General features: G+C 40.5%; 1 protein-coding gene across 3 annotated transcripts in view; it reads right to left on the bottom strand.

The window, feature by feature from the left end:
- LOC111946616 (leukocyte elastase inhibitor-like) overlaps window positions 1–20,215 on the bottom strand; it is a 33,194-nt gene extending 12,979 nt beyond the window's left edge. Inside the window, exons 1-2 of one of the 3 annotated variants that reach the window (XM_023950111.1) lie at window positions 19,839–19,952; window positions 10,815–10,882 (exon numbers count right to left, since the gene is read on the bottom strand). Coding sequence is in view for 2 of the 3 variants with exons in the window: in XM_023950110.1 (XP_023805878.1) it covers window positions 19,839–20,006 (168 nt within the window). In the remaining variant the exon portion in view is untranslated. Of the gene's footprint in view, window positions 1–10,814; window positions 10,883–19,838 lie in introns of all 3 variants that reach the window. The other 2 variants (XM_023950110.1, XM_023950109.1) reach the window with 2 other exon arrangements.
- Window positions 20,216–21,174: the final 959 nt, after the last annotated feature.

Genomic DNA, 21,174 nt, shown 5'->3' with positions numbered 1-21,174 from the left:
CTCCGCATTAATGTTCAGTGGTAATAAAACAGACTTATTCTAATTAATGGAGTAGTCTGATATGGAGGAGAATTGAATTGAAATGATTGTTGCTGTGTTGTTTACAGACTTCCTGTGACGTCATTTCTGGGTGAGCTATTCCCAGTGCTAGTCTTGTGTGACTGCTGTCCTCTTGTTTGGCATTAGCCTGACTACTATTGCTTACTCTAAGGGTTATCTGGGTTAATATTCACATCTAGTACCTTTTATTAGCGAATACACCACTGTTAAACCGCTTGCTGTTCACTTTCTCATTTTGCTAAATAGACCACTTCTCTTTACCTAAACACCGCTAGCCTTAGCTTAGAACCTAGCATGGCCACCTCTCTTTCTGTCTCTCCTCCTTTCTCCTGCCCCATGTGCCATATGTTTAGTGATGACCCTGCCTCCTTTAGTGAAAATAGCGGTAGGTGTGTTAAGTGTAGTCTTGTGTTAGACTTGGAGGCCAGACTGGAGGAAGCTAAGCCGGCTAGCCAGGTCGTTACTCGCGGGTCGCGCTACCAGGGCTAACTTAATTAGCACCCCAGCGCCCTCCCAACAGCCGGGAGACAGTCAGGGGTTTGTACCGGTTGGGAGGAAACATAGTGCTAAACGCAAAGACTTAGAGCACCCGAGACTCCACGTTAGTAATAGGTTCTCCCCCCTCAGCGACACACCCGCTGAACACTCAACTCTGGTTATAGGCTCTTCTGAAGTTAGAAAAGTGGAGCTACCAGCGGCTACAGTCAGGTGTTATCCGGGGGCCAGAGTTGGTGACATCGAGGGGAACCTTAGGATGTTAGCTCAGAGTAAGTCCAGGTTCCGTCGAGTCGTGATTCACGCAGGCGGTAATGATGCCCGACGGAGACAGTCAGAGGTGGTTAAGTTAAACGTAACTTCGGGGTGTAAACTGGCTAAGACGATGTCCGACACTGTAATTTTCTCTGGTCCCCTGCCGAACTTAGTCAGTGATGAAATGTACAGCCGCTTTTCATCATTTAACCGCTGGCTTTCTAGATGGTGCCCAGAAAACGGCGTTGGTTTTGTGGACAACTGGAGCGCGTTTTGGGGGAAGCCCGGTCTCATGCGGAGAGACGGCGTCCATCCCACCCGGGACGGTGCCGCTCTTCTTTCTAGAAACATTTCTGCTAGCCTTAGTCTGTTAACCTGACAATCCAGAGATGAGACCCGGGCGCAGAGCAGCAGTGTAAAACGCTCCTCTGAGCCTCCCTTAGGGTTAGTGTCGGTGCAAAACCCATGCAGGGAAAGTCAAGCAGGTTCAAGCTTTAGCTTATGTGCTGAAAGACAAATGAAAGGAGCGCGTCATAGAAACCTTAAAGTGACAGACAGCAGTTCTCACAAGCAGAATTATGATGTCATTAAATGCGGTTTATTAAACATTCGATCCATTTCCTCCAAGTCCCTCTTAGTCAATGAGTTAATCATTGATAACAACCTTAATCTTTTAGCCTTAACAGAAACTTGGCTCCAACAGGATGACTATGTTAGATTGAATGAAGCAACCCCCCCCCCACTTATGCTAACTATCAGAAATCCAGGATTTCAGGGAAAGGAGGTGGTTTGGCAGTAATATCACAGTCTAGCTTACTTCTCAGCCCTAAAGTTAAAAATGCTTATAACTCCTTTGAAAGCATCATATTGTCTATAAGTCACCCAAACAGGAAAACTCGAAAACCTGTTTTACTCATAATTATTTATCGCCCCCCCTGCCCATATTCAGAATTTTTAACTGAGTTTTCCGACTTCCTATCGACTATTGTCTTAGATTCTGATCAAATTATAATATTAGGGGATTTTAATATTCATGTTGATGACCCCAGTGATTGCCTAGGAAAGGCTTTTGCAGCTTTATTGGATGATGTTGGTTTCACGCAAAGTGTGAATGAACCCACTCACTGTCATAAGCACACCCTGGATCTTATTCTAACCCATGGGATAGAGATCAGCCAGCTGAGTGTCCTTCCTCTTAACCCCATCATTTCTGATCACTTTCTGATTATCTTCCAGTTTACACTGGAACATCCTTCTGCCCCAGTGAATAAGAAACAGCTTAGAAGAACCTTAACTGACCGTTCTGTGTCTGAGTTTAAACACACAGTTCAGCCAGTACTTAGTAATATTCTGAGAAAATACTCTGAGACCAGCTCCCATAGCATCAGTCCTAGTATAAATGACCACTTTGTTAATGATGCCTTACAAGCCCTCAGGAGTACACTCGATGTTGTTGCCCCCTTGAAACCTAAGTTCGTCAGACAAAACCGAGTAGCACCGTGGTTTAACGCTGAAACTCGTTCTCTTAAACAAGAAACCCGTAAGTTGGAAAGAGAATGGCGCCGCTCCGGTTCAGAGCAGTCTCTGGATATCTGGAAACATAGCCTATTAAATTATAAAAAAGCTCTGCGTAGAGCTAGAAGCCAGTACTATTCAACCTTAATATCAGAGAATGGAAATAATCCAAGATTTCTTTTTAGCACTATTGCTAAATTAACTCGCAGTCAGAGCTCAGTAGAACCACATGTTCCTGTTTCTCTCAGCTCCGATGATTTTCTTACATTTTTCGATAGTAAAATCTCAAATATTAGACATAAGTTAAATCAAGTTATTCCTACTATCAGCCCAGAACAGGCTGAAGTGGTAGAAATGGAGGCATCCATAGAAACCTCTGTAACATTAGACTGCTTCACTGCTGTGGATCAAGCGGAAATAACATCAATTATTACGTCCTCCAAATCCTCAACGTGTCTGTTAGACCCAATTCCCACTAGACTTTTTAAAGAAACTTTTCCCCTAATTAATGATCCCATATTAACAATGATAAATGCCTCTCTGGAAACGGGATACGTACCACAGTCTTTTAAATATGCAGTTCTTAAACCTCTTCTGAAAAAGCCCAGTTTGGATCCTAGCATCTTGGCCAACTATAGACCGATATCAAACCTGCCCTTTATTTCTAAAATCCTAGAAAGAGTTGTAGTTAAGCAGCTTTACTGCCACCTACAGGACAACGGGGTTTAGACCTCACCACAGTACGGAAACTGCACTAGTTAGAGTCTCTAATGACTTGTTATTGGCCTCAGAAAAGGGACTACTTTCTATTCTGGTCCTGTTGGACCTCAGTGCAGCCTTTGACACTATCGACCACGGTATTTTACTCCATAGATTAGAGCAGGACATAGGGATCAGAGGATCTGCTCTCCAGTGGTTTAAATCCTATCTGTCCGATAGGTATCAGTTCATTAATGTAAATGGACATTCCTCTCAGTGCACTCGAGTCAACTATGGAGTCCCACAGGGCTCAGTCTTGGGACCGATCCTGTTTACGCTTTATATGCTACCCCTAGGAAACATAATCAGGAAACACAGCATTAATTTTCATTGTTATGCCGACGATACGCAGTTGTATTTATCCATGAAGCCTGACCAGAATGACCAGATAGAGAAACTGAACGCCTGCATCAGTGACATCAAGACCTGGATGACAATTAATTACCTCCTCTTGAACCCAGAAAAAACCGAGGTCATTATACTTGGTCCTAAAAACCTCAGAGATGCTCTGTCTGCTCAGATAGTCTCCCTGGATGGCATAAGTATAGCCCCCAATTCCACAGTTAGAAACTTTGGGGTTTTACTTGACCAGGATTTATCATTTAAGGCTCACATATCTCAGGCGTGTAGAACTGCCTTTTTTCACCTGCGGAATATTGCTAAGATCAGAAATATACTTTCTAAGAGTGATGCTGAAAAACTCATCCATGCATTTGTTACGTCGAGGCTGGATTACTGCAACTCCTTGTTAGCAGCGTGTCCTAAGAGTTCCTTAAGAAGTCTCCAGCTTGTTCAGAACGCAGCAGCAAGATTGTTAGCTGGAACTAGCAGAAGAGATCACATCACTCCTGTGTTAGTTTCACTCCATTGGCTCCCAGTTGATTCCAGAATCAATTTCAAGATCCTCCTGTTAACCTATAAGGCCTTACATGGAATGGCCCCGTCCTATATTAAGGACCTCATAGTCCCTTACCATCCAATGAGAACACTTCGCTCGCAAAATGCAGGACTGCTTGTGGTTCCTAGAATTAGTAAAAGTACGGTTGAAGGTAGAGCGTTTAGCCACCAAGCCCCTGTCTTATGGAATAAGCTCCCAGCTCATGTAAGAGAGGCCGACTCAGTTTCTACATTCAAAGTTAGACTGAAAACATTCCTCTTTGGACAGGCTTATTGTCAGACTAGTTAGTATTCAGAGATTATTTAACTTAATGTTAATTTGTTTAAATTAAACTTAATAATAATTATTTCTTTTAAAAGGCTGCTAGAAGTTGAAGCTGGGGAAACTATGGTGCACTGGGGTTCTGTCCTCTTTTCTCTTCTACTTCTACCCTTCCTCTCCTCTATTCTTGATCATAATTTATCATTTAGTTCTCCATGCCTCTGTTTGGTGCAGTGCGATTCATGTATTGTCCCTCTTTTCCTCTCCCCCCCTGGGGAGTGGGAGTGCTTCCAGACTCCAGTTGTTTCATCCGTGCTCCAGTTCCTGACCGTCTACCTCGCTTTTGCTCCCGCTCCTACACCTGGCTGGGGATCCTGCCTCTGGCTCATCTCTGGCTCGTCTCTGCTCTGTACCTGACCGAGTACCTCGTCTCTGCTCCTGCTTCTTCACCTGGCTGTGGCTCCTGTCTCCGGCTCGACTCGCGCCTTTGACTGTCCCCACAACCACGACTGGATGAAGCTTGTCTGCTGGACTTTATATATGTAGTTGTAGATTTAGATAAGTTCATTCTTCTCTAAGAGTTCTGGTAAATCGTCTGTCCGTCCTGGGGGAGGATCCCTCCTTCATGTGGGCACCCCTGAGGTTTCTTCGTTTTTCCTTACCGCGAAGGGGGGTCTGAGGGCAGGGATGCCAGTATAGCTTAGTCAGTTTGTTAGTTCATTTTAGTATTTCCCTATTGAACTCTTTGTATTCGTGATCCTTTTGATTTCATGTTTTACTTCGAAGCCCATCGAGACGACTGTTGTTGTGATTTTGGGCTATATAAATAAAATTGAATTGAATTGTTTCATTTACAGAATGTAAATTACTTAAAAACAGTAATATATCATCTGCATAGAGACTAATTTTATGATGGCTGTGTTTGGTTTTAATTCCTTTAATGCTCTAATTCTGTCTTATTGCTGAAGCTAGAGGCTCAATAAATATAGCAAAAAGAGAAGGAGAGGGGGGCAACCCTGTCCGGTTCCTCTTCCGAGAAAATACCTGTTGGAAGTCTGTTTATTAGTTCTAACTGATGCATTGGGGTTGTGATATAATATTTTAATCCAATTGATGAATGATTCTCCAAAACCAAACTTATGGAGGGCAGCAATAAGGAACTCCCAATTTACTCTGTCAAAAGCTTTTTCAGCATCCAGCGATAGTATGGTCATTTCCTGGTTTTTAATGGTGGCAAAGTCTATTATATTAACAAGTCTTCGGAGATTGTCATCCGAGTGTCTGCCTTTGATGAATCCAGTTTGGTCAAAGTGAATTATGTGAGGAGTGATTTTTTTCTATTCTCTGTGCTAGTGCTTTGCAGATAATTTTTACATCTGCATTGATTAGAGAAATGGGGCGATAGCTTGAAGGACTAGTTGGATCTTTATCTGGTTTTAGAATAAGGATTATGTTGGCTGAGTTCATGTTAGGTGGTAGTGATTGGCTTTCATTGATAAATGTGACCGTTTTATAAAACGTTGGTGCCAGCTGTTCCCAGAATTCTTTATAAAACTCAGCAGGAAAGCTGTCAGGCCCTGATGCTTTACCATTAGGCATAAGTAACAGAGCTTCATGAAGTTCAGACAACAAGAGTGGAGAGTCTAAGTTTGCTATTTGATCCTCATTTAACCTGGGTAGGTTTACATTATTAAGAAATGAGTCAATACTTCGCTCTGGCAGATTGATCTGTGATGTATACAAGTTTTAAAAAAATTTTTCAAATGCGTTATTAATTTTGACCGGGTCGTGAGTGACATTTCCTGTTTGGTCCATAATAGAAGTGATTGTTGATTTTTCTCTATTAATTTTAAGGTGATAAGCCAGAAATTTGCCAGATTTATTAGAGTTTTCAAATCCTTCAAGTCGTAGGCTTTGTATTTGAAGCTTTAAATTTTTCAGATCTCCCAGAATGTGTTCCTGTGTAGAAGCAGCACAAGCAGTCTCCAGGGTTTTGATTTTATTTTGTAGTTCTAATAAATCTGCTTTCTCTTTGCGTTTTTTATGCGTTGAATAAGAAATGATTTTTCCTCTCATCACTGCTTTTGCTGTTTCCCAAAGAAGACGTGGTGAGATATCGGGAGTATTGTTGAATTCTAAGAAGGTTGCTCACTCTTTTTTAAAGAATTCAATAAATTCCTGGTACAACACCCTCAGGTACAACCTCCAGGTTGTACCTGAGGGTGTGGACATTTCCCTAGAAATATTTACAGAAACTGGTGCGTGATCACTGATAATAATTGGATGAATGTTGGAACTTTTAATTTCTTTTAGAAGAGATTTACTGATTAATAAATAGTCTAAACGGGAGTGTGAATGGTGAACTGGAGAAAAAAAGGTGAACCTCTTAGTGTTTGGGTGACATGAGCACCAAGCGTCGCAGAGACCCAGATCATTCATGTACTGCTTTAGTATACTTGCAGACCGCCATGTATGCTGGTTTGCTGCTGTGCTGAGTCTGTCAAGTTCAGGATTCAGAATCAGATTGGCGTCTCCTCCTATAATGATTGTGGAGTCAGAGTGAACCGCGAGTGAGGTGAAGAATCTGACAAAGAAGGAAGAGTCGTCAACATTCGGGCCATAGACACTGGCTATGCAATAGTCCTTATTCTGAATGGATATATTAATAATTACAAATCTGCCTTTTGAGTCAGTAACTGTATCCTTGAGTGAATGTGATGTTTTTATTAATCAAAACAGCAACTCCTCTTTGTTTGGAGTTGTAACTAGAAGAATACATGACTGGAAATCGTAAGCAGCACAGGAGATGATCAGCTGATTTTGATAAATGGGTCTCCTGCAGTAAGGCTATATCTGCTTTAAGATCATTCAGGTGAGTTAACACTGTCAAACTTTTTGGCCCAGAGCCAAGTCCACGCACATTCCAGCTAACGATGTTAAGACTATTCATAGCTGCTCTGACCAAGAGAGTGTAAGGCTAAATAGAGCGTGTGCCGGTCCGTGTGCGCGTGCCCGTAGATCGATGAAGGAACGCTGTGCGTTTGTTTGCGTTTCTGACTGTGTGGGCTGCATGTTGCGTGTGTCCTATGTGGGCTTTTGTGAGGTGTTTGCGGGATGTCCGCGAGTGTGAGCTGGTTCGTGTGCGCGCTTGTTGTCGCGCACGTGCCCGTTCCGTGCATAAATGAATACCAACTTACCGAGGGACGTGTTGCCTTTGGATAATTTACATATGGGGAGGGGGGGAGAGAGGGGGAAACTAAAATGAAGAAAGAAGTAAAGAAAAACAGAAAGAAACAAACATAACAAGAAAAACAACAGAACCATGAGAGGCGAGAAAAATTAAACTGCTTCAACGAGATGGAGGTGGGATGATTGATAAGCCGGTTTCATTCATTTAACACGTTTAGCCACTGTTTTTAGCGCAGCATGGATGTCAGATCTTCGGCAAAGCCAGGGGGTGATCTCCGGGTCTCGGAAGAGCCGGCCATCCACGAACAGTTTATCCACAGAAACCACAGCTCTGGACCCATTGGCAATGTGTTTTTTCCTCAGAGGAAAAAGGATCTTTCTGCGCCGCAGAATCTCAACCGGAATCTGGTCGTTCACGCTAAAGTGCGTTCCCTTCAGCTTCCGGCCGCGGCTCTTCACCAGCACCTTCTGCTTAAAGTGGTCAAATTTGGCTACAATCTGTCTCGGACGCTGGTTGTCGGACCTTCTTCCTCCGAGCCGGTGCACCCTCTGGAACGCGATCTTCTGCACCTCCTCCTTTGGGAGCTTCAGAAGGACTTCACCGTGGCCTCCGGGTCCTCTCCTGCCTCCTCTGGAATCCCCGAGATCACCAGGTTGTCCCTCATGCTCCTCGACTGAAGATCCAGGAGGGTTTCTTCGATCGAGCTTTTTTCCTCAGAAAGGCGAGCGGTGTCACTGCTCAGGGTCTTGACAGTTTCTCTGAGGGCCTGATTCTCCGCTGCAAGCTCCCGAACCTGCTGCTGGCTGAACTCTAAAGACTCCCGCAGGCCTTGGAACTCTCTATGGAGGACCTCTAGCAGATTCAAGCGGCAATCAAGGCTGGGGAGCTTTTTATCTATGGAATCTAAAGTGTCACTGATTCCGCTGCCTGGAGAGGAGGCAGCTCAAGAATGTTCTGGACGGATGCGTTTGGGGGAAGGAGGGGTGGTGTTGGTCTTCCCCATAACAAAGGTATTGTAGCAGCCGTCTATAATTTTCCAGGTCCTCCAGGCTGTCAAAAGGCTTATTGAACTTTTACAGATGTTAGTTTTACAGCTAATTTGATATGGCGGTAAAGTGATATAATACAGAAATGTTTGTTCAGCTACTTACGCACCGCCAAGTTGAGTTGCCACACCGGTCTCGTTGAGTCTCACGATACTACAGCATCAGCTCCCCCTACTACAGCATCCCTCCAGTCCATGTAACCTATTTTGCAGACCTATTATCTCTGCAAGACAACTCCAAATCTGCATGCATGGCCAACTTTAATAATGCTAGACTACCAGTAAATGTTTTTTTTTTTAAATACACATTACAGACGGTTTAAGTCTGAAGTGTCACATGGATTGTGACTTAAATCTGATAATCAAGTGAGGAAAACATTTGAATATTGTTTTTGTAGTCATCAGATTTCTACAATACATGTAAATGCAATTCATTTGTCATTTTGTCTGATTATTTCTAAAGACTGAGGTCTTTTAAACAGTCATTATCACCTGGATTATTCCCCTGACATGATCACGTGATCACCACAATCGTTTTTCCCATACTATTACTCGTGCTTCTTATTTTTTAAAAGTTTTATATGTTACGGAACCCGTGTCCTGACAATAAAATATTAAAATATATCTTGTTCCCACAGATTAATATCTTGTTCGCACTAAATACTACTCCGTTCCCTCAAAATGATTAATTCGTTCGAACGCAATAATTAATCCGTTCGAACTCAATAATTATTCACGACGCAAGTCATTCACACGGATATGCTCTCCTTATGGCCGCAAAAGCTACTTTCAGCGGTAACTTCCGTGTCTCTGTGACCCACATTCGTTCAAGAAAGGAACATGAAAAACAAGAATGATCACTTTATTACTGTCTCAATGAATATTAGAAAAATATAAGATTTATATTCATAAGATTTTTATAAAAATTCAAGGATTAAAAGAAAGAGACGACTAGAAGATCCGAGATGTCATAATTGGAATCCTGACCCAGATCGCTCCAGATTGGAAAGAGAAGAAGGACATGATGGTGGATACAGTTCGGTTGGGGAGAAAAGAGGAGGAGGGCAGACACCGACAGGTCATCATACAATTTGTTATGAGGCACCGCAGAGACGCCATCTGGAGAAAAACCAAGAACTGTTCAACCTGTAAGAATCTGGGAATCGTCTTCAAGGAGGATTTCTCCAAAGCTGACAGAGAAGCTCGAGCAGCGGCCTGGCCGAAGATGGAAGAAGCCCGAGCAGCAGGGAAACATGTGTTAAGGGGGGTGGTTGATGGTGAAAGGCAGTAAGAAGATTGAATATGGAATGAAAAGATGAAATTGAATTATTGCAGGTTAGAGGGACGATCTGGGTGAGAACACACGAGCCACCAAAGAGGAACCGGGTATTTTTGGCCACAAAAACAATTTATTAATCCTAAAACCTGACTGGCCAATAAGATGGTAAAAAAACTATAAAATACATAAAACAGCTCTAAAAAGTATAAAATACAATAAGATGCAGAAACAGGGTAAAAACTACTACAAAGCAATACTAAAAGTCCGGGGGACAGTCGACAAAAGCAGCTTTGGGAGACAGCATATCCGGAATCCAGGGGACGTCCTCCACCCGCCAGACTTGACCCATGATGTCCTTTCTCCATGACCAGGGAAGTCCTCGGGTCACACGCACCAGGACCTGCAGGCAAACACATCTGCCAGCACCAGAAGCAACCACGGTTGCCTTAGGCCATCCTGAGGAGTGTGGCTACGCTTTCCCATACTAACAGGGCAGGCAGAGTTCCCCTCTGCCTCTGCGCGTATTCAGCCTCACACACTCCTCCCCGTGTCATGTCGCTTCTGGCTGGCCTTCCGGGACATCTTGTGTGTTTCTACCAGTCTGCTAAGTCACGTCGGGCTACTTACAACACAGGCAGGGTCCCTGCCCTGCCTCTGCGTGTTGACGGCATGGCAGAACTGGCGGTCCCAGCGGTCCAATTGCCCCCGGTGCGTGCGCCCTCCTGACTCCATTGGTGCATCTGATGAGTGGTCTGGCGGTCCAAATGCGTCCCATGTGCATACAGGCCCGATGGTTCCCGGTGTGTATGCCATGCTCCCAGGGTGCGCAGGACCAAGCGCCCCTGGGGTATGCGCCCTCCTGGCCGTGCAGGAATTTTTCCCAGAGTCTGCTACATTCTGGAGCGCACGTCTGCTTCTCTGTTCCACTCTTATATAGTCTCTCAATTAAGAGCAGGTGCTTCTAATTAAGGGGCGTGTCCACATGCACCATGCAAGGGGTGTAAAAACACAACAAACATGCAAAAAACCATCCAATCATGCATTTAGTTTGTCCCACCTGCTCACACGTGTACTACAGAGGACCGGTGGGCTACATCAATGGTATCAGGGTTCGTGTGGACTGAGCTGGTTCAATAAAACAGTTCAAAGAAGGAAAAGGATGGAGAAAAAAAAGAAAAAAAAGGTTATTTATAGGTTTTTCATGCTAGTTAATGCTAATTCACATCTACTGTAATGGTTCTGACAAAATTTATCTTGGGGTTAAAATCTCGGTCCTCAAAGATTATACAGTTTTAGGGGCATATTCAACGCTTGTAGTTCCAGCTTCTTTAGCTTTATCTTTTTGTGTTATTTGTATTTTTTTTTTTTATGTCTTTGTCACAGTCATTATGTTCTTATGTTACACTAGATGCTAGGGGTCTGAGATATTCTGTCAAAAGAAAATCTGTGTTTTTGTTTTGTAAGAATCAAAGAGCTCAGTGTTTCCTTCTGCAGGAAACTCATTCCAGTGAAAGTGATGAAAAATTCTGGTCTAATCTGTGGGGCGATAAAATCTACCTTAGTTATGACAGTAATAGGTCAGCAGGGGTCGCTACACTACTGAATAACTTTCCAGGGAAATTGTTAACAGTGAAGAGGGATGATTCAGGTCAGTGGATTATTTGCATTTTTTATCTTGATGGATGTTTTTTAGCTCTAGGTAATGTTTATGGCTAAAATTGTAATGCTCAAAATAAATTAACGTTTCCCCATTTAAAGACCTTAGACAGAGATATCCAATTCAAATACGAATAATCGGTGGTGATTTTAACATGGTGGAAGATGATTGGCTGGACAGATCTCCATCTGCATTTCTGAATCACCATCATAATCCAACACTCCTTCATTTCTGCACAGAGCTGCACCTAATAGATGTATGGCATAGAGATTTCCCTGATGCTTAAGCCTTTACCGGGTTTAAACCAGATGGTACAGCCAAATCTAGACTAGACTTTTGGCTAATCTCAGATGATCATCAGAGTTTCATCCCGAAAGTAAACATTTCAGCTGCTCCATTAACAGATCACAGTGTGGTCAGACTTTCCGTCCAACTTCAGTGTTTTCAGTCTAGAAACAAAGGCTATTGGAAATTTCACTCCAATCTTCTTAATGATGAAACATATTGTCAAAACATTATTTATAAAATTAATAAAATTAATAGGGAGGCTCACTTCACATCTTATAGAGATAGATGGGAGTTTTTTAAATATAAAGTGAGACAAATTTCCATATCTAGAGGTAAGCAGATTAGTAAGCAGTATAAAATCAAGAAAGAAGAAATTATCAAAGAAATAAACTCAATATGTCACAATTTGGACTCAGATGAAAATCATAAACAGCAAATGATTATCTTGCAATCCTCCTTGGATAAAATGTACATAAAGAAGGTCAAAGGTGCATATATCAGATCAAGAGCAAGACGGATTGAGGAAGGGGAAAAAAGTTCTGCATATTTTTGTAGACTGGAAAAAAGAAGGCAAGAGCGAGACCAATGAGTTCTATCGCTAGAGGAGACGTCACGTGGTTCCTCATGGGAGGAGAGCACCGCCATCTTGGTGAGGTCAAGTTACTGCTGCAGTGCATGCATGTGATCAAATCGTTTGCATATTACCAGTTCATTGTTTGGGTTTCAACTGCCAAAATCAGATAAATGAGTCCATGAAGGAGGAAGGTATATCATTTCACAGGTAAGTATTTTAATTTTTTCTTTTAATGCTGCAGGGGCTTCATTAATAGTACACATGTTGACATGCATGATGCTGCAGGGCTGTTCTCAACATGCTGCATGATGTACGGATAATTTGCTGTCGACATAAATGTACATTTTATTTTGCTAAACCTGTATACAGCATACTAAGCTATTATAGTAATATAGATTTATACATTTCTGACTCAGTGACTGAACTTTTCTTGCAGGTTTCCAATGGATTCAGACTTAGGGAAAAAGTGGGCCTTAGCTATCAAAAGAGTTAACCCAGATGGATCACTGTGGTTAACAACTAGTAATACAGTCTGACTGTTCAAAACATTTGTGTAAACACATTTTGATGAGAGGCCAGACTGTTTGCTTGAAACCCGACACAGTACCATCTGTGTCGGGTTTCAAGCAAACATTATTATTATTATTATTATTAATAGACTTGTTTTTTATTATTTATTGACTTATTATTTATTTATTGTTATTATTTACTGTTTGTATTGACTTACTATTAATTTATTATAATTGTTATTATTGACTTATTGTTGGGTTTTTATTACATTACATGTCAAAGAGGTTTAAAACTTCTAAATGTTTAGAAATTATATTTAAAAATTCTTTGTAATAATTTTTTTATTTGTAAGAAGTTCTGCAACAATGCCTTTTCATTAAAGTTTGAGCTTTTAAGGCTGACTGTTTCTCTTCTTTAACGACAACAAATGATGTATCTATATATATATTATATATAAATATAATATATTTACATATATGTATAAATATATATAAATGTAAAAATATATATAGCTTATAAAAGCTACTTAGACACCACTAAGCAATAGAAATCATTGTCATGTGGGCGTCGTCGACCTCACCAAGATGGCGTCGCGCTCCGCCACCGTCGGCCAGGCTTCTAAAGCGGGCGTGTCTCCTCTAGCGATATAACTCATTGAGCGAAACAGTGTAAAAACTTTGTTAATAAAAGATGTGGAGTGCACAGCTCCTACAACAATTACAAAAGAAAATTTTCAGTTCTACAGTGAGTTATACGCGTCCTCATACTCCCTCCATGATGCTGAAGCCTTTTTAAAACAAATCAAACATTTGGTCCCTAAAATAGATGATGGCTGCAGAGAGCTTTGTGAGGCAGAGATCACCATGTCAGAGGTAGAAGATGCTATAAGATGCTTAGCTTTGGACAAATCTCCAGGTTCAGATGTGCGGACTGTTAATTTTTATAGACATTTCTGGGAACATGTGAAAGACCTGCTTTATTTGACACTGAAGGAAATAACTAACACGTAAACTCTACCAACAACTATGAAGCAAGGCATCAGAACTCTCATACCTAAATCTGGCAAAGATCCTCGACTGATTTATAATCTGAGACCAATTATCGAATTACATAAATGCCAAAAATTGAAAGGGCGTAAAGACAACTAAGCGGGCGTATTTAGAAACTGAGTGAGTGAACCTTAAAACTGTGATGGCGCAATTCTAACCAAGCGACCCCGTATTTTACAACTGAACGGCTGAAATCCTAACTGAGCAGTGATCCTGCTCAGTCAATTCTCATTTGCGCCCTCACCTGGATTTACGCTCAGTGTTAAGGGGGCGTTTTTGTCACTTGGGGGCGGCATTCAGGGGTGTGTTTGTCACTTAGGGGCAGGAACCTTTCTGGTTGATCTGATTGGCTGAAATTTGCATGCCAAGCAGCGGGGCGGGACTTTCATTTTGGGGCTTTAATAGAAAAGGAACGGCGGCTGTAACGTGGATTAAAAGCATTAAAACTGTAACAAATACAGTGAATTTCACATGAGAAAAAATTACAGCACAAAAAACCCGCTCCACTTTCTTACCTTAGTTTTGGGTTGTTGGTAAATGTTTTAATCCACGTTACATCCGCGTTTTTTTTTCTATGATTGCCTCTAACAGGGGGGACAAACAAGTTTGACACAAAGAGCCGACATCTCTAACTGTGATAGTCAAAGAGCCACACCACACACTGACCTGCCAGACAGGCACACAATTAAAGCCATGTTATTTCTCATAACCCTCTCCTCTCCTCACAACAGCACTGGATTAAGCGGGGCCGTTTAGTGTTTTTTCTGTATACGTAAACACACATACCGGTGAAACGTGCACACTGGTGTGTGTTTAAAAAAGGCAGCGAGCGCAAAACTGAGTTGGTTGTGATTTATTTTTTCAGTCATCAATCAGCATTTATAATCCATCAAAGTCCTCATCTTCTGCATCTGAAACAGCTGGGCTACATTTCTATCAAACACGCCGGCTTCCCTTTCCTCATCAGAGTCCGTCTCTTTGCCATGCGGCTCCAAAGAACAATGAAAGCAGACTCCTCAGGCCAAGTTTAAGTCCTGCAGTCCCAAAGTAACTTGCCGGCGCTGCGTCCCGGTAAGGGGGGAGGAGGATGGCTCTTCTCACGGTCATCTGCTGGAAGTAGCAGCGCTGAGCCTCGAGCCGATCTTCCAACACAGGCCTTTCCTTTTTCGCGGAAACTCAGCTGCTGCTGCGTCTTCTTGTCTTGTCGGAGTTGGTTTTCCAGCGTCCTCTCTTCCGAACCATGGATTCATTATTTTAAATTCTCTGGCAGCTGAGGTTCGATAAGTTAGAAAGATCTTCACAGATTCAGATTTCCTGCTTCAATAACTCTTCTGATCAACGTTCAAATGTGTCAGCAAGTATCTCAATACTTTCGTATTAACACAGAGAGTGAACCACAAATGCATTTCTGAAGAAAATAGATCGTTTTTTGCCTTTTAATCAGAATTGTTCGCTTTAAACTGTGAATGCAGACATGCAGCAGCCGGCTGCTAAGGGACCGTCAACAAAGTGCAACCTCTGTGAACTGTGAAACACCACTGTGTAAAAATCAATAATCTTACAAAAAGATCATAAAATTATTATAAAGCATATTCTTGTTACAATACATATTTTGTAGGAAAGTCCATCTTCATTTTATCTTGTTGCATATACTTTTTCAAATTTTAATAAATATGAATCATGACTAAAGTTATCAGTAACTTGACATGACCTTATTGTCATACTAAAATAAAGAATGTCAATAGTTCACTTTGTTTATTTATAGGAATTTTTCATATTTACAAATGGATCAGATGTGGTCAAAAATCCTCAATAGCTCTGAAGATGCCAGAATTTTTTTTTTTTTTTGCATAATCTTTATTTTAGTAGGAAAATATAATATAATAAAATAAAATAAGGTCATGATTAGTCAGTACAGGAAGTTTTGTGTCAGTAACTACAGCATCTTCAAAGCCATTCAGCATTTTTGACCAAATCTGATCAATATTTTAATATGAAAATTTCCTAACAATAAACAACGTGAATTATGACATAATCTTTGTTGCAGTAGGACAATAAGGTCATGATTAGTCAGTAGAGGAGGTTTGGTGACAGAAGCTTTAGTATCTTCAGAGCTATAGTGCATTTATGTTGTGATTCATATCTCTATTAAATTTTAACTTTGACTTTCTAACAAAATTTAGTATAATAAATAATAATGTAGCATGACTATGCTGACGAGTCTTCATTACCAGTTCATATAAATATAGACATTCACTTTTTAAAAGTTCACTGATTTTTACAGAATGCTGTTTCACAGAGGTTGCACTTTGTTGACGGTCCCTTGGCAGCCGGCTCGCTGCTCTGTTTGCATTCACAGCTTGAAACGAACAATTCTGATTAAAAGGCCATAAAAACGAACTTTTTTCTTTAAAAATGCTTTTGTGGTTCACTCTCTGTGTTAATACAAAATGAGTGAGATACTTGCTGACACATTTGAACGTTTATCAGAAGAGTCATTGAAGCAGGAAGTCCGAATCTGTGAAGATCTAATTTAACCGAACTGCAGCTGCTCTATTCCCGTGTTCCTCCGCGTAGCTGATAGCTGCAGTTTAAACTATGCCTCATAATCGTGTCTCTTTGCCTTTCCAGGGTTTCCAAACGAAGTTGTTCTGCATTATTCACATATCTGCTCCTTTGTACTATGGGGGGGGGGGGGGGGGTCTTCTTTCACGGCCTTATGGTTGTGAAAGTACTGAATATAGAAAATATAATAAAAGGCAGAGAGCCGCACGCAGCTCAAGAGCCGCCTGTTAACCCCCCCCCCCGCACTGAAAAATGAAGGTCCCGCCCCTCTGCCTCGCCGATAAGCCATGCGAATTTCAGCCAATCAGATCAACCAGAAAGGTTCCTGCCCCAAAAGTGACAAAAACGCCCCCTTAACACTGAGCGTAAATCCACATGAGCGCGCAAAAAGGAATTGACCGCGCAAGATCACTTCAGGGTTAGAATTGCGCCTGCGCGGTTTTAAGGTTTACTCACTCAGTTCCTAAATACGCCCGCTTAGTTGTCTTTACGCCCTTTCAGTTTATGGCAGATTTGTAATTCCATACCAATTACCTTACTTAATAACGACTATAAAATCTTAACTCACATATTTGCCTATAGAATGAAAACTGGGATGTCCCAGATTATTTCTGACACTCAGTCTGGCTTTCTGATAAGCCGATCCATTCATAATAACATCCGCCTCATACTGGACCTGTTAGATTACAATTATCTGATAGAAGACGAAGGCTTCATTTTGTTCCTTGATTTTTTAAAGCCTTTGACAGTCCAACATCAATTCATGTTTCAAACTTTAGATTTATTTGGCTTTGGACCCAACTTTATCAATCTCACCAAAACACTTTATGGAGATACGAATAGTGTCATTTCTTTGCCACATGGGACCTCGCCGAGATTCTCCATTAACATTTGAGAAACTTAATGCTTTAGGCCAGCAAATAGCAATCACTCAGTTCGCTGACAATACAGCTATTTTTATGAAGGACAGCAGTCAGATTTCTGTGGTTTTACAATTAATAAATGTTTTCTCCAGAGCTTCTGGTCTGAAACTCAATCTAAATCAATGTGAATTATTGCCAATTAAAGATCCCACTTTAACAACAATTCAAAAAATTCCTGTTAAATCCCAAGTAAAATATCTGGGTATTCACCAAACCAAAGACTCCAAATCATTGGACTTTTGGAAAACTCTAGATAATTGTAAATTAAACCTAAATTTGTGGTCCAACCGAGATATTCCTATTCTGGGCAGAGTTTTTCTAGTAAAGATGGAATCTCTGTCAAGATTAATCTACCCTGCATATTCTTTATCCTTCCCTAAATCTGCAATTAAAGATATAAATCAAATTCATTTTAAGTTCATTTAGAAATACAAAACTCATTATATTAAAAAAAGTGTGATGTTAACAGATTATGAGGAGGGAGGACTTATAGCTATTGATGTTGAGTGTTAAGACGGGACGATTAAAATCAACTGGCTGAGATCCTTCTTAAAGTACGAAAAAGGTTTCTGGTATCAATTCCCCTCTAAAATATTAAGGGATGTAGTTGGAATTAACGTTCTACTTAAATGTGACTATGATCTAAAGAAAACTGCCAATCAAACTTTCTGCCTTTCATCAACAAGTTTTATTGCACTGGAAACTGATTTATAAGCATAACTTTAGTCTGCACACCACGCCTCTTTGGAACTGCTGTTATGTGTTACGGAGAAACAAATCCTTGTTTTACAATAACTGGCTGACTAAAGGGATATGGTCTGTTCTGCATCTACTGGATCATTCTGGAAACATTTTGACGCTTGAACATTTTAGTTCTAAATTTCAGTTATTTGATCGGAAACAATATGATGCTGTGATCAAAGCTCCTCCTCGGTCATTGATACAATTATCACAAAATCTACTGTTAAACAAATTTCAATTAAAACTTTATTCACTCTTATTGGATGGGCAGCCGATTACAAAGACAGAATTACCTAACAGCTTCATGCGCAGATTGTTTGTTAAATGACTCTTCCAAACACATCTCATCAGAAGAAAAGCATTTCTAAACACTTCTCTAAAGAAGAGGTATTTGAATTAAGGTTGAATTACTTAAAATTCTGTATTTTACCAAAAGTAAAAGACAGTTCTACAGTGGGTCAGGTGGTAGAGCGGGTCGTCCAATGACCGAAGGGTTGGCGGTTCGATCTCCGCTCCCACCAGCCAAAATGTCGTCGTGTCCTTGGGCAAGACATTTCACCCTCCTTGCCTCCAGTGTGGCTCCACTGGTGTGTGGATGTGCATGAATGATCCCAGTGATGATCAGAAGGGCCGTAGGCGCGAAATGGCAGCTGTCAGTCTGCCCCAGGGCAGCTGTGGCTACAACCGTAGCTTACCATCACCAAGTATGAATGAGGAGTGAATGAATAATGGACACAATGTAAGCGCTTTTAGTGACTTGAAAAACGCAGATAAATCCAATCCATTATTATTATTCATTTTAAAACAATTAGTGATGTTTATCCATCCAAGGAATTTTTTGAGACTTCGTTTTGGGTTTGAAGAGAATGACTGCAGTTTTTATTTAAAGGACATTGAGACTGTGGATCATTTATTCTTTAACTGTGGAATTATAAAAACATTCTGGGAAGATTTATATGGAGTCCTATAATGTTCATAATCAAATAAATAAATATTTAATTAAATAGATAAATATGACCTAATGCAAATACACAATCAACCAATAAATATCTCATAAATATATAAAAAGATCATGAAATGGTGAAAAACCTGCACACTGATTTTAAATTAGCCATTCAATATTTTTCATTTTGCTTTAAAAACCTGTTCATTATTTTTAAACAGCATTTTAAAATATTCATTTTAATCATGTGGAATATTATTACAATTCTACGTCTTTTTTCAGAACCTTGGATTTCAAAATCAATATTTTCCAAAGTAGCTTTGTTTTTATTGCACGTTGCTGTTTTTCCACAATGGACGATTTATTTCACGAAGAGCTTTATCAGGAGAATACAAGGAAAGTTTTATATACACAAAAATAAATATTTGGAGACCAAACCACTTTTTATCACATTTCATAAAGAGCTCTGTTTTTACTTTCAATCACTTCATTATATGAAAAAGAAGGATGGCTTGAAATTGCTTAGTTTTGTTCAGAAATACAAACTTCACAAGTACCCCTAACCAGTATTAGACTATTTAGATTGGTTCTATGTTCTTTTATTTTATTTTTATTTAACTTATTTGTTTTTATTTATTTGTGTGTAATGTTCATTGATTTTTTATTTTTTTCCCTCTATTCTTTATTTTCTATGTTAATATGTTATTTGGCAATGGTGATGGATCTTCGAAGTTATGTTGATTACATGGTTATTGTTCGTTAATGACGATACAATAAATAACGGTTATTTACCTCAATTGTCTATAAAGTAAAAAAAAAAAAAAACCTTACCTCGTTGATCATGAACCTCGCAGCATCATTGAACATGTCGTAATCGTCGTCTGTGTACACTATGTTCCTGTACTGATAGTGATAGTTTCCATAAACGACCAACACTAGACATACAAAAAAGGAGACCAGGAAGAGGACTCGCTTCTCCGCTGACAGTCTCTCCATCATCCTGGAGCGCACAGCTAACAAACCTGCTTAGCAGGTTGAACCGCCGGCCAAATGGTTAGTCAAGGATTCTTTTCCGCAGACTGTTCGTCCCTCCTTGAAAATTTGTATTTTGCTGAGCTTAAGAGTTGCTTTAGATATATTTAAAAGTTTAAATGCATATTGATAGCAGTTCGTTGGAGTTCAAACCTTATTTCCGGAAGTTGTCTTCTTCTTCAACGCTGTATCTTCGTATTCGTTGTCTCGTTTCTGCTGCCTTGTGGCGTAGTCTAGGTACTGCAACAGATATGACCTAAAAGGCAAAGCTGGCTCTTTGAGCTCCAAAGACCAAAAAAGACTAATAGAAATAAATATCTTTGTTCTTTCTTACCAAAGATTTATATAATTAGCACTTTTAATTAAGAGTAACTTTAAAATAAACAACAATAGCTACTGAAGGGCTGGATCCAGGGACGTCCACATGATTCCAGGGGGTCAGGGGCTAAAACCCGGAAAGGGGATGGACACTTTTTTTTTCTGGTTCTTTACACAATATTATTATTGTAAATTGAACAGTTAAATGTAAAATTTGAAAAAAATTGTGACTAAAAATTGTGTTTTGGTGTTTTTCCATCTCACAATGGAGGACAAAGTGTGTTTTTAAGTAATTCTTTATTAAAATCATGAATCAGAAGCAGATGAAAAATGTAATTTGAAAAAGCTTGTAGTTGCCATGTAGAAGCTACAATCAGCGGGCCACATGCTCCATATTTCAATCCATCTACTTGCAGACAAATAGACCCACATACATCTTTGTGGCTGGATAGTTTGTGTTCTTCATCCAAAGCTGGATAGTTCCAGAGTGTTGCTCACCAACTTTGTTGGGTAAAGAATCGGAGGAAAGCCTTTGTGGTGGATTGAGTTAATATCAGAAAGAAGGAACATGAGAAACTGGAGAAATACCAGGGGCACAGAGAAGAAATGGAGAAAGCTTTGAAATTGAAGGTGACTGGTGCACGTTATGTTGGTGAACTCGGGGTGGTAACCGCTAAACTGGAGGAGTGGCTGCAGCACAAAGACCTCAGACCTCTCAGTCCAGAAAAGCGCAGTTCTAAGAACAGCTAAGATACTGCAGGACCCTCAAAGTCAAGTTAAAGTCCCACCATCTGTCACACACCTAGGTGTGCAAAAT

This window comes from Oryzias latipes, chromosome 20 (genome assembly GCF_002234675.1).
Source record: "Oryzias latipes chromosome 20, ASM223467v1".
Taxonomy (NCBI): Eukaryota; Metazoa; Chordata; class Actinopteri; order Beloniformes; family Adrianichthyidae; genus Oryzias; species Oryzias latipes.
Note: the sequence above shows the minus strand (reverse complement) of the source record. Positions and strands in the feature narration are given on the sequence as shown.